The 13,462-nt window shown below is 49.7% G+C and overlaps 1 protein-coding gene across 9 annotated transcripts in view; it reads right to left on the bottom strand.

The window, feature by feature from the left end:
* LOC130393762 (unconventional myosin-IXb) overlaps nucleotides 1-13,462 on the bottom strand; it is a 57,551-nt gene that overhangs the window by 9,466 nt on the left and 34,623 nt on the right. For 5 of the 9 annotated variants that reach the window (XM_056604482.1, XM_056604484.1, XM_056604486.1 and 2 more), the window contains exons 13-30: nucleotides 13,316-13,437; nucleotides 12,895-13,036; nucleotides 12,335-12,530; nucleotides 11,444-11,519; nucleotides 10,673-10,765; nucleotides 9,049-9,162; nucleotides 8,128-8,167; nucleotides 7,890-8,012; nucleotides 7,591-7,671; nucleotides 7,245-7,355; nucleotides 6,752-6,874; nucleotides 6,293-6,442; nucleotides 5,312-5,472; nucleotides 3,761-4,984; nucleotides 3,196-3,271; nucleotides 2,674-2,792; nucleotides 1,487-1,605; nucleotides 340-521 (exon numbers count right to left, since the gene is read on the bottom strand). In XM_056604482.1, the coding sequence (XP_056460457.1) occupies nucleotides 340-521; nucleotides 1,487-1,605; nucleotides 2,674-2,792; nucleotides 3,196-3,271; nucleotides 3,761-4,984; nucleotides 5,312-5,472; nucleotides 6,293-6,442; nucleotides 6,752-6,874; nucleotides 7,245-7,355; nucleotides 7,591-7,671; nucleotides 7,890-8,012; nucleotides 8,128-8,167; nucleotides 9,049-9,162; nucleotides 10,673-10,765; nucleotides 11,444-11,519; nucleotides 12,335-12,530; nucleotides 12,895-13,036; nucleotides 13,316-13,437 (3,252 nt within the window). The remainder of the gene's footprint in view (nucleotides 1-339; nucleotides 522-1,486; nucleotides 1,606-2,673; nucleotides 2,793-3,195; nucleotides 3,272-3,760; nucleotides 4,985-5,311; nucleotides 5,473-6,292; nucleotides 6,443-6,751; nucleotides 6,875-7,244; nucleotides 7,356-7,590; nucleotides 7,672-7,889; nucleotides 8,013-8,127; nucleotides 8,168-9,048; nucleotides 9,163-10,672; nucleotides 10,766-11,443; nucleotides 11,520-12,334; nucleotides 12,531-12,894; nucleotides 13,037-13,315; nucleotides 13,438-13,462) is intronic. The other 4 variants (XM_056604487.1, XM_056604490.1, XM_056604485.1 and 1 more) reach the window with 3 other exon arrangements.

Here is a 13,462-nt window from a genome sequence, read left to right as displayed (position 1 = left end):
GACATTCATATTAAATAATTGGATCTTTTTATGGATTCATAAATAACTAAACTTAATTAAACTATATTTAGTAAAAAAGATGACAGCTAATGACCATTTTTTAAATAAAGAGTCATTTATTAGATATCCAATCGTCCACATAATTAATGCTATCAGTTGTGTGTGTGTCTCTGTCTGTGTGTGTGTGTGTGTGTGTGTGTGTGTGTGTGTGTGTGTGTGTGTGTGTGTGTGTGTGTGTGTGTGTGTGTGTGTGTGTGTGTGTGTGTGTGTGTGTGTGTGTGTGTGTGTGTGCGTGTCTGTGTGCGTGTCTGTGTGTCCGTGTGAGTCCGTCTAGCTCACCTGGTTGCCTAGGAACTCGTCCAGGTGCCGCAGCTCGTTGGAGTTGGTGATCTCGCGGTCCAGCGAGGCGTTCCACTGCTCAGAGACTCGCGTGGCGCGGCTGATCTTGATGGTGGGGTTGCGGCTCAGCCCCTTCCCCGCGGAGTCCGAGTGGGGGCGGGACGACTGGCCGGCCGCCGGAGCTTCAGACGCACACGGAGACACCCAGCGTCACGTTCACACTCGGCAGACGCTCTCATCCAAATCCACTTACAATACATTTGGTACATTTGTCAGAAGAAAGAGAAACCATATATCGCTGACGGTACAGCAAGGATGTTCGTAGAACCAAGTGCCAAGCACCAACAATCGATATGTTAACCCATTCCCCGTAGACAACAAAGATAGCTAGGATAAGATGCTACACGATGCTAACTACTATTTTTAAGTGCAAGGACGTACAACATACAATAAGTGTCTCAGAGGTGTGTGTGTGTGTGTGTGTGTGTGTGTGTGTGTGTGTGTGTGTGTGTGTGTGTGTGTGTGTGGTAATCTGAACGAGTCTTGAGTCTTTTGGGGTGGCTGGTAAGCGACTCTGCGATCCCAAACATCGGCAGGGAGCTCATCACAGCCACTGCGGTGCCTGCCGTCACCGCGCGTGTACAGCCTAGTGTTTGGAATGACCTCCCAGGAATCCTCCATCTGGTCTTTAACCTCCAGACCTCAATTCTGTTTGTACTTCATGGTAGAGCAGCGGCTTCTAATTATTATTGTATTAATCTGTGACTGTGAAGCGTGACCCCACAAAGGCCATCGTTTACCCAGAGAGCAAACGAGTGTGATTAGCGAAGGCCCTGGAACAACATTAGCACACCTGTGTTTTGCTTTCCATTTCTCCCTCTCCAGGAAGTGTGGTCGCTTTGGGCTTCAGCAGCCGTGCATGCATGCCTTAACTGCTTTAACCCCCCCCCCCCCTGTTTGTTTGAGGTAGTGCTGGGGGGGCTGATTCGTGCTTCACACGGCTCATTCTAAACACACACGGGATAGTAAATGCCCCCCCTGACTACCGGACGCTAATCCCTTCGAGTCGTCTCCTAGAGACGCAAGCGTCTGATTTACTTGGCCACTAAATGCAGCCCGGGAAGGAGGTGCCCGCTGGTTCAATTACCTTCCTTTGCAGCCGACCTGTCATTGAGGGACTGGGCCATGGTTAGGTCTGCGTCGTCCGGAGTCTGGGCCTCTTTGTGGGGCCGCTTCTTCAGGATCATCCTCAGGAAACCCGTTGACCTGGGACACAGAACGACCATGCACTTAAAAACACAACATGCATAGTTCGTTCAACCATTAAACATCAAGAGCTGGGCATGTTCCACGATCTAAAAGGCTAACCTGAATATTAGTTCAAACCTGTGGCTTGGCCAGGTAATCATAACGGATCAGTTCTTAAAGTCCAAACTGATTATAGTCCGAATGTAACGAGGCATTCGTTTGAATTACCTATGAAACACATAAGACTGAAATACATGTGAAGCCAAACAAGCTCTCTCTATGTTAGCATACCTCGCATTTTTTCCTTGACACCAGTTGGATACAATCAGAAAGAAACGGCTCTGCGCGAAGGCCAGCAAACAACCGCCACATACCCAAACTAATCCCCCGAAAGTGTTGTGATAGCAACGGGAGACGACAACACAAACAATAATTCAGAAGACTATCCATCTGACGTACCCCCACCCCCCCCCCATCCCTCCACCAGCCCCCCTGTCTGGTGAACCGGCCCTGGGAGGACCTCAAGCCTTTGGGCAGGGGCCAACCCCATCAGAGGCCATTCAATAATCTGGAATTTCCGCATTCGTGTCTGCACTCTTTTTTCCCATTAGAGGCTCGACTTCGTATCTATATATGGCGGGGCTGTGTAGCGTGTGGAGGCATCGCCACATGAGGGAGCCAGGGACGTAGGTTTGTTCAGGAGAGAAGGTCCCACTGTGGAGCCGGCCAGGGCAAAATCAGCGTAATCGTAGTTAAAACTTGATCTCAAGGTTTTTGGCAGAAAATACCTAGATTATATCGAAATAAGATATCGGAGCTCCGAAACTTGTCCTCTTTGTACATCACCCCTTTAATATAATTCTTTAAATCTATTTGGTTGAATATATGACGTATATTTTTAAATATATTATACTTCTTTATAGCTGTGATTTTTTGTAAATTAAACTTGATTGCAGTCTTGTTCTTGTATGTAAAGGACAATAAACTTCAATAATAAACTCTGTCTCACATGTCCCATATGCACGTGACCTTGTTGCATGCGAGCCAAGTTCCTAACAGAGAAGTTAAGTTGAATTGAATGGCTACCTTTCAGGCGTCGAGGGGACAGTCGGGGAGGAGTCCTGGCGACTGGCGGCATCCTGGCTCTTCCTTCTGAAGGAGCTGCTCTTTGAGCCATCAGAATGGCTCTCTGAAGGGCTCAGCACCTGCAGAGCAAAGAGTGCACACACAGGTTGCAATGGGGGTGCTCCAATCTCAGTACTTCATGATATATACACAAAGAAAACACTGATGAATGGTAAATGGACTGCATTTATACCATGCTGTTCTAACCAGTGGCCACTCAGAGCACTTTACAATATTGCCTAACATTCACCCATTCGTGCACACATTCACACACCGACGGCGGGGGCAACCATGCAAGGTAACCGCCAGATCGCCGGGAGAAGTTAGAGTTAGGCGTCTTGCTCAGGGACACCTCGACACTCGGCTAGGAGGAGGGTTTGAACTAGCAACCTTCCGGTTACCAGCCAACCCGCTCCACCTCCTGAGCCACATGCCGCCCTAATACCTAATGAACTACGTAAACGGATTGATAGGTGTCAGTACCTCTCTGTGCGATGAGGCTCCGGCCCCCTCAGAGCCTGTAGACAAGCCGTCTAGCGAGGTGGACGTCAATCGACCCCTGCAGAGAATCAGAGAGTTCAAGGTCAGACGCGGGCCTCGATGGGAGATGGGTTTCATGGGGATTTAACCAGAGCTTGACCACAGAGGATAAAACACGAGAAACTTGATGCCAGTGCAGAGTCTGAGCCGCGTGTCTAACATAATAACAGAAGTGTGTATCCGCATGAAAGGTAGGCAAAGCACAGGCCATCGCTCAAACCGGCTTGATACAAAGGTACAGTTGTTGTTCACTCAAAAAGGTTAATTTACTCTAACTTCCTAGATTAACTTGTCTGTTCATGTAAACAGACTAGTATTCGCTTTAGGTACAAACTAATGAATACTAGTCTGTTTTCATGAACATACAAGTTAATATAGCTTGTTCACGTTTTAGTGTGTTCTACTTTTTGTACTGTTTGTAAAAAGTGAATGCCGCGCAATGCCGACAAACGCCATCAGACACCGAGCTGCCACCACTGTGCAACGACGCAGCGCCGACTGGACGTACTGTGCGTGGATCTGCCTCTTGTGCTGCGCCGTGTCGGGCCGCGGGGGCGACCCGCCCTCGCTCTTCCTCCCGCCCTTCCACTTGTCCGGCTTCTCCTTCAGGGCCCCCGGCCGGCGCTGGAGGCCGGGCAGCCCGGAGGCCTCCTCGTGGCCGTTGCGCTCCGCTGCGGCGTCCGAGGGCCGCAGGGCGAGGCTGGACGGGCGGACGGGGCCCTCCTTCTTCTCCCCTTTGTCCTCCTTCACCTTCCAGTGCACGAAGGGGTACTGATCCAGCTCCTTGCTCTCGGCCGCCTCTTTCAGCCTGGCCGCCTCTTGACCTTTGCCCTTTGTCCGAGGGGACGACTTGGGCGGGGCCTCGTCCTTGCCGGCGGCGGCGGGCGTGGAGGAGGCGGCGCGCTCCGACTCGCGCTGGTTGTGCTCCAGGCCCCGGCGTCGCCGCTGCTCCCTCTTCTCCTGGCTCTTGGACGACTGGCCCTTGTGGAGGGCGGAGGCCCGCCCCTTGCTGTTCTCCTCCACCTGCGGGGCTGCGCGGGCGGTGCACGGAGCAGGTCGGGCACCAGACGGGACGCCCCCCGTGGGTTCAGGGGCTCTCCCCACGTCGTCCTCCTCCTCCTCCTCCTCCTCTACGTCCTGCTGAGAACCAGCCTCAGCCGGCGTACCGTTGGTCTCCACGTAAGACCTGGGCGACGAAGGCTCCCCGCTGTCTTCGTCCTCCCCGAGGCCTTCGTCCTCGTCCTCCAGCTCTCCCTCCTTCCCCGCCTCCCCAGAAGGCTGCGGGCCGGAGGCCGCCCCTTCGCCCTCCTCTTCGGGCGAGAGGGACTTCTCCGCTGCCTGGCTTTCATCCAGAGTCTCCTCCATCACCAGCTCGATGTCTGGGCGCTCCCTGGTATGGGGCTCGGCCTCCTGGCCGCCTGCCTGCTTCAGCAGAGCAGCCTCCTCTTCCTCGGCCTTCGCCTTCGCTAGTCCCTCCTCTTCCTCCCTCTGCTTCTTCTCGACCTCTTCGGCCTCTCTGGCCAGCCGGGCGTCCTCGGTCTCCCTGGCGAGCCGAACTGCCTCCTCCTCGGCTCTCCTTCTGGCCTCCTCCTCCTCCTCTGCTCTCCTCCTGGCCTCCTCCGCTTCCCTCCGGGCCTCTTCCTCCTCTGCTTTGCGCTTCGCCTCCTCTTCCTCCGCCCTCCTCCGAGCCACCTCCTCTTCCTGCCTTTTCTCCTCGCGGATGGAATTGCATCTGATAAAAATATCGATAAAAAGACTTTAGACAAACATCTTGATCCAAATGGTAAAACTCACAAATGAAATGTAGATTATAATATAGATAGAGACAAATATAACATGGAGTCATAGGCCCAATCCCATTTCTACCCCTTACCCCTTCCCCTTACCCCTCCCCCTTGTTTTGAAGGGGTGAAGGGGAAGGGGAAGGGGAAGGGGTAGAAATGGGATTGGCCTCAGGCCCAATCCCATTTCTACCCCTTACCCCTTCAAAACAAGGGGGAGGGGTAAGGGTAAGGGGTAAGGGGTGAAAATGGGATTGGGCCATAGTCCGGCCTCTGACCTTCTGCGGGCAGAGTGTCCTCGGACCAGGGCCTGCAGCTTGGTGATGTCCTGCCTGTGGCGCCGGTACTCTGCTCTCTGCCTGGAGCCCCTCCACACAGCCTGGATCAGCGTGGCCGCACGCGCCCGCCTCTCCTCCCTGCAGTACCTGCGCCACGACCGCTACAGAAAGGGGGCCGGGGGGGGGGGAAAGATTTAGTCCAAATGCGATGTGAAGCATTCCAGTTTGTTTTTGATTCTCCCCAAGTTGCCTTGGGGTGTTGTCAAACTGATCTCTGTGTGCAAGCCTACAAAGCATGTTTACAAGGTAGCAGTAACAAAGGACTACACAAATAAACATGGAAAGAGTATTTAAGGCTCATGCTAGGCAAGTAATTATTAAGAGTTCAAAAGATGACAGATGAAAGGTTTTATTTCACGTTCATTATGGCTCCTATTAGGGCTTTGACTTTTGCCCAAAAATCATATTTGAAGTTTGTTAGTTTATTAATATTAATATTTGAATATATTCTAATATTTATTACCGTAATCATATTTTGACCATTAAATGCCTTCAGTAAGACCTGGATTGGGCTTCGCGAGATTTGTTTACCGCCGTTGCTATGGTTACCGGTCTTGCGTGTTCCAACGGTTTATTAGGTTTCTAATAAATCTCTATCTAATCAATACTTCATTCACTGCCTCTTCCGTGATCATCACAATATTATGAATAGACTGCGTCGGGTTTTCCGATGTCTCTCCCTCTTGGCCTGCCCATAACAGGTTCGAATATTAAGGGCTGCCTAATATTTGTTTGAATTTTGGATTTATTTTTTGATATTCAAATTATATTCAAATAACGAAGTTCGGCGTCAAAGCCCTAGCTCCTATACTGTCAGCATCCGTTTTTAGAGACAGAAATCAACCAGGTGTGCCGAGTTCTCCTTCCTCGTTCCTCGGGCAGAACAGGAGATCAGAGAGTGAGTGTCTGCTCAGGGCGTACCTGGAGCACGCCGGCCGCCTGCCTCATGGCCAGGTACTCGGTCCTCTGCAGGCGGGCTCTGAACCAGCGCTGCAGGAAGATGATCTTGCGCATCACGTCCTTGTGCAGGGTGTCCTGCAGGTGCTGGCGCTCCAGCTCCTTCAGGTAGACCTGCGGACAGAGAGGGTGTACGGACACGTTCAATAGAGAGACGACCACAGTGGTGGGACATAGAGATGGTACACAGACATGCTATACAGATATACGACTACAGTGGTGCTAACTAGAGATGTTATATGGACTTTCATAGGGGATATATAGAACTGAAACATGTTATACAGAGCTACAACTATAGTGTATCATTACTTTTAAAAGAGATACAATAGAATAAGTGGTTTTGATTACACCACATAATACCGCGGAGCAAATCCCTTTCATTTCAACGTTACTTTTGATCAGATAAACTACGATCATATTCACCTTAGTTTTGCCGATCTGGTAGGTCGTGGGGTCCATGCCCATCTTCTGAAACAGTAATGAGATGTCCTCTCTGGAGTCGGTGGCGTTCTTACGGAGAAGAACCCTGAAATGCTCGATGAACTCCTGCAGGAACATCACAACGACGGCCAATGGGTCAGAACACGAAAGCCTCTTGGTTCAAGACCCAACTTCTCCTGTCTTTTTGTAGACATGTTAGACCCCTGAGACCGAGTTGGAATACTTCTAAAAACTCCATGGGGCCCAGAAGGGCGGTTTATTATATTTACTGTGGTATTTGAAATATGACCAAGCTGAATGATTGATTGCGTGTTTTGCTTTCCTTGTAGTGGCTATTTTTTGTATGTTTTTATACTTCACCAATACATCATCACAAGGTCACTCACAAGCTGCACTTTAACATTATTTTCGATTTGTGAACATAAAACAAAATAAAAAAAGTTCATAAAAGAAAGAAGGAAGAGGCCTACAGTACCTGGAAGGTGTACTTGGCACCGTAGCCTGACCTCCTGATTCGAACCGTCTCCAGCATGCCTGTATACCGCAGCTGTTGCAAAACCAGGGCCTCGTCCAAACACATCTCCTTCTGCTCGCAAACAACACAGCAGCCAAGATTATTTCAAAATAAAAGTCCACTATCTCCGACCATCTGCATTCCTTAAAAACTCATCAACTCAAACGAATGCATCATTTAGTTCAGGCTATAAAAGTTGTCAGGGAATAAGCCTCATCACCGTTTGAAGTTTTGTCCCAACCTAAATAACAGTTGTATTGTGGGTGACCATGTACCGAATGCAACAATTCTGTACTGCCAGTCTTACCTTCTCAGCATTGGAGCGAATGCAACGGATGAAGAAAGGCTCGGCTTTACTCAGCGTTCCCAAGAGCTTGGTCAGGGAGGACTGGGAAACACAAGGAATGGGGAGCCCACATCAGCAGCCTAATAACTTTGTAAAGGTATTGCGAGGAAGCTGTACCCGGAAAAGCTTAAGGAAATCATTCAAGACTGTTGACTAGGGTAAGGGTTTGCGTCAAATCATTTTGAGCAGTTGGCGGGTCAAAATTATGTGTTTTGGTCAAGGTCATCAGGAACAGCCAAGCTAAGCTGATGTGATGTTACCTGGAACTGGGCACTGATGCTGGGGGTTTTCTTCTTCTTTTGCAGGCGGAGAAGGGTCTTGTTGGTGCGGTCTTGTAGAGTCAGGCCAACGATGAACTTGAGAGACCGCGAGTCCAGCAAACTCTGAACGGCAGACAGCGAAAAAAGGTAAATGACCACTTTACACAAAACAGACTTAGCTCGTCCCACAGACACGCTAAGTGCACTATATATATTATTGCCCATCGGTCTGACTAACCTTAGGGATGATCTGCTTCTGCTTGGTCTGCTTGTTCTTCCTGGGGAAGGAAGACAGGAGAAGGAAAGAGAGATGTCAGAGGAGCAAAGGGGACACGGTTGTGGATGTTGGGAGGATGGAGCGAGGCGATTGGAGCGAAGTTAGTAGGACGGTGAGCCTTCCTCATGCGCTGTGAGTCAATGAGATGACAGCCTGCTCCTGGAAGATGGGATGAATGATCGGGCAGCAAGAACGTTTAGACAAGGAAAGAAGATGAAGGAGAGGAGAGAGAGAAGCCATGTTGTTGCGGATGAGGGTTGAGATGATACGAGTCCATCCATCCAGCCACTGAGAAGCCCCACTCTTCACACACCAAGTCTCTAAGTCTGTGGCTCCTACATAGCAGGAACCTATGCTGTTCAGTGCTGCTGTGCTGACGTGCATCAACCGCTAGCCGATCTGTCATGCAGAGTTGCCATCTCTGCTGCTCTCTCGTGGGCGTTGCTCTTATGAAGCGTTCATGCAGCAGCCTTAAGCATTCACTCTGCTGTGGTCTTGCATATGACCAGGTAGCAAAATGACAGGAACGCGATTTCATAACAAATAGTTCCGTAGCTGAACTGTCGTATGTCGATCGAAAATCTTTTGGAATTTCACTGAATGTGTTGATTTGCAGTCAACAGCGTTATACTGGTGTCTGCCCATCGTACACTAAAAGAGCATGATTAGTTTCCTGGTTACAAAAACATCTCTATATAAGGTCTACTCTCTGATCAGATAGCCCTCGTGCCATCCCAGATGTTCTGGCTGAACTTGCACAGACAGTGATCTATGATCTTAAGCAGGGCTGGTCGAGGTGATCCAGGATCCGTCCGCTCGGCCCTCGTCTACCGATGTGTGGCACCAGGGGGGGGGCGTGTCGCCACCTCTCAGCGGACTCACTGGAGAGCGTGCCGGGGGAACCTGAGGCGCCCCCAGGGCTGCAGCAGCTTGCGGGGGTCCTCGCTGTCCAGCTGCAGGTCGTTAATGGAGCTGACGATCTGAGCGTGCATGTCCCTGACGTACGCGCACGTACATCCCGAGTGAGGGGGGGAGAGAGGGTGATGGATAGAAGAGGGAGAAAAGAGAGGGAGGGTCGGGGTGAGGGGAGGAAATAAAGGCAGGGAGTAGAATGAGGTGTGAAAGAACATGTGGCTGTTAGGAGGCCACCTTAGAAGACCGTATACACCCACACAGTGCCAGCACACCACTGCCCCCACCACCACCAAAGAGCCCATCAAACGAGAGACGTACACAACACGACAGACTGGTTGGGTGGAGGATCTGCGGAGGGGGGGGGGGGAACGTTGACTCATCTCGTTTGCGATGAATCACCCTCGCGGTTTACACTCCCGAACCCTCTGTCCTATTTCAAAACCCCCACCAAAGAAGCAGCCCGGAACAGACCACCCAACCACTCTGTCGTATTCCCCTTCTTACGGACAGACACAAATAGAACGAGTGATCGCGGCGTGTGTTTGTGGAGAGCACGCAGTCCCTCGCCAGGGTTGTGGTGAGCATGCAGAGCTGGACAAAAAGCTCGCCGTGGTTGGCCGCCTGTCTTCATGCTGGGGCTCTGTTATTGGCTGGGTGATTGTGTGTCACTGCCCGCTTTAAGGTTGTGCGGTCCTTCTGGGAAGATCGTGGAAATTGGGGGGCAGTTCGTTCCTTGACCGGGGAGTGGTGTGACGGTATCGGTGACAAAGGGGGACTGGTGTGGTTAATTTGGGGGGGGGGCTTCTGGGTCCATGCAACACTGATACTACTTACCCATCGCTGAACCGTACCACTCAGATGAGGTCAAGCAGCAAAGGGAGAGGCGACAAATGACTCCTTCTAAAACATGCCTCGACAGAGTGCTTGCAGATCTACATGGGAATCTGCTGTTTTTTTATTAAGGACATGGAATGAGCCATCGCACTGTGAGATTCGGTTGCAAATCTTCCAGCAATCCCCCAACCACGTTCCCAATAAAAATAAATAGGTGCTAGGTCATGTTTTCCAAAGGGCCGGGGTTTCATATTTTTAGCTTGGCTCCATTCTGAGAATTCTGGCCCGTCATTGGAGTGGTCCGTTCGGCCTCAAGCAGCTTTGTCTGTGTTTTCAGCACTCTGTGGTTCCTGTAAGTAATCCGGACGGCTAATCAGAAAGGGCCAGTACAAACACCTTTCTGTGTTTCAGGGAAAGAATAATAAGCGTGGGGAAGCACGAGCAAGGGGGGGGGCTTAGGGATAGCAAAGGGCCTGCCTTATCCACCGAGGTCCAACAACATAACAGTTTAACTTTTATAAAAACATAATTACTCTTTATAATCTAAAGCTCAGGGGACGCATGTTCGTTTTGGTTTGAATTTGGATCACCTCATCGTCTGCTGCGCTAAAGGCCCTCCGAATACGTAGTTCGACTCTGAATGGAGAACCATAGCAATAAGGTATATGTTCCCCTCAACACCATCAGTCATTTGTTTGCCCTGCTGCTTGACCTCATCCCTCCGTTCCCCGTTTTCCCTGTCCTCTGGAACACTTACTTCTTACTCTCATAGCTAGCAAAGATGTCTTCAAAGGCCTCTAGAGGGCGCTCCTCTGAGTGATCAAAGCTGAAATCGAGCATAGAGGCTCGTCTGTGGAAGGGAGAGGAAGAGAACCGCACACATGATGGGGGATCACCGGTGGGGTGGAGGGGGGGAGAGGGGAGACGTGGGGAGGGGCAAGAGCCCTGGGGCCAACAAGATGACATGAAGGAAGACACTGTTGTCGTTAGCTGTCGTCTTTGAATTAGCTTGATCTACAACAGGGAGTGCTAAAGAGTAATTGCTGGGAGTGCTTAAGAACAATCCAGGACTCTTTGATACATGTATCATTCGAATCCTCCTTCATGTCGTCCATCACTAAAAGAAAGCAGTAAAGGTCTACAGTGAACCCAACCTACAAAACACAAAGAACCACCCTGGGTGAAACTCAAATGCAGCATAAAGATAGCAATTGGGGTGTGGAAGTTATAGGACTATGCTGCTGCGCCTGGTGAACTCGTCTTTTAATGGTATATTATTATAACTTGTCCACAGGTGCTGCAGCTTCCAGTCAAGGATCTAGGTGAAATCTGCTGCCGTTAGACTTGGGGGGGGGGGGAAGAGACAGTTATTCTGTTGGATGTTGAGTACAAAGAAAATACAGATAATTATGAGTCAAAAAACGTGTCATGGACCTTAGTAACGACCATTAACTCTAACTCCAAGTGCGTGTGCGCACGCACGCGTGTGTGTGTGTGTGTGTGAGTGAGTCATAGAAGGCATTCTTACTTGTACATCTTTTCCACCGGGGGGTTGGGCCTTTGCAGCTCTCCTAGTGGAGTCCTGGAGGGAGGCCGCACCACGCCTAGACAAGACACACAGACAGACGAGGAATCAAGACAAGCTAGTCGAGTTGTAAAAACCCTACAGCATTGTGTGGCGACTACAACCCAGTGATTTCCATGTATTCAACGCTCAACTTAATTGTTTAATCTAATCTGATCAAACACCATCCAAATGCAAACTGTAGATTTGCATATTGTACTAAAAGAACCCTGTTCCAGTCCTTTGTGTGCCTCAGTAGCCTGGCTTCAGAGACTAATTAAAGGGGGGAAACGTGGGAAATCTGGAAGTGGGAATTATCCTGCACATGTGAACGTCAGTTAAACTTGAAACAGCCGGAGAGCTTTAAGTGGTGGGGGTCCTTAAACAACCTCTTTTAACCGGTTGCAGCGCAACAACACTTAATCACCCAGGTTAAAAGGGTAGCCTCAACTGCAGTGAGACAATTCTGCTTACACATACATAAAAACATTACGTCTATACATTACTCTCAGATTTCTTAATTATCTATAACTTATCCCTTTCTTTCCTCCACAACTAAAATTCCCATTGTTAAACTTGGGAAAACTTGTGTACACTGAATAGAACACTTTTCTCCTCAATACCATGACAAACATTAAAAAAAGAAAACATGACGTCCACGGTCCAAATTAAAAGACACTGAAAATACATTCTTTCTTTTTTTTCTCACGACAGAAAGTCAAACGTAAAGTATGCATAGTACGAGACAGTAAATGTATGAAGTACGAGTAAATGTATGAAAATTCATTCGGTGGAAACATCCGACCGTCCGCCATTGAGAGGCGGGCTTGTGGTGACCGTCACTCCGCTCCCTACCTGCCGTCTTGGCGGCCCAGCGCCTCCCGGCCTGGTTGAAGGCGGCCATTCCCCGGATGGTGGCCCGCAGGATGCCCCAGCGGAACATGGCCACGGGGTCGTTGCCGATGAGCTGACGCACGAAGGCCCGGTCGCTGCTCCGCAGCAGCGCCACGATGTCCGGACGCATGTGGTCCGTGTTTTTCTCACGGAAATCCTGCGGGATTTGGTCGATGAGGACGAGACGTTAGGGAGCGCATCCGGAACAAGTTAAAAGATGAGAAGAAAAAGGGAAAACAGCCCACACTCTGGGCGGTAGTTTGTGTGGCATGAGGTGATTCAATTAGTTTATTAGATCTCAGATCGATACCAAGATGATTTAACTACTGGAGGAAGGGCCTTCCAGAAGAGGCATCCAGAGACCTTTCTTGGTCCAGTCTTGAAAGGCTTTCAACTTTGCATTGATTCCGTTCCTTGCTCTTTTTAAGTTGATAATAACAAGTCATGTGGAGAATCCATATAGATGTGTGGTTTCCAAACCCCCCTTCATCTTTAAGTGCATATCGACTAGTAATGTCTACCTTGATCTGGTACTTGACCCCCCCAGCGAAGTGGCGGATGACAAAGGCGGGCTCCATGACCGGTGTGGCGACAAAGTACTTGTTCCCCTGGTGCTGCTGCTTGAACTTGGCCAGCAAGGTGACGTCTGTGGCATGTGGGAAACTGAATCACAGAGAAAAGACGAAAGGATTGGATCAACTTTTGCTTCCCTGAAGGAAATAATAACCGCTCACATTAAAACATACAAAAATAAAATATATATTACAATGATTCAAGTTTTACCCCTGAAGCGAACAGATACAAAGCATAATGAATTAATAAAGCTCCCTACATCAATGAGCTATCACCAATCAATAACAGGTCGTCTGCGATTGAACAGTGATGGCTCATTGATGTAGAATGAACAGATGAAGTAAACCAGAAGGCAGTATTGGTTCTTACTTGCTCTCCTCGTCCAGGAGATAGAGCAGACCGGTGGGTTTCTTGCTGATCAGGTGGATACAGCCCACATTGTCCGTGTAGTCAATGTTGTGCCAGGTGATTCCCTCTGCTTGATACTCTTCCTGTTGGGAAACCAATGAGCAATGA

This window comes from Gadus chalcogrammus, chromosome 12 (genome assembly GCF_026213295.1).
Source record: "Gadus chalcogrammus isolate NIFS_2021 chromosome 12, NIFS_Gcha_1.0, whole genome shotgun sequence".
In the NCBI taxonomy this organism is placed as follows: Eukaryota; Metazoa; Chordata; class Actinopteri; order Gadiformes; family Gadidae; genus Gadus; species Gadus chalcogrammus.
This window is presented reverse-complemented; position numbering and strand designations above follow the sequence as displayed.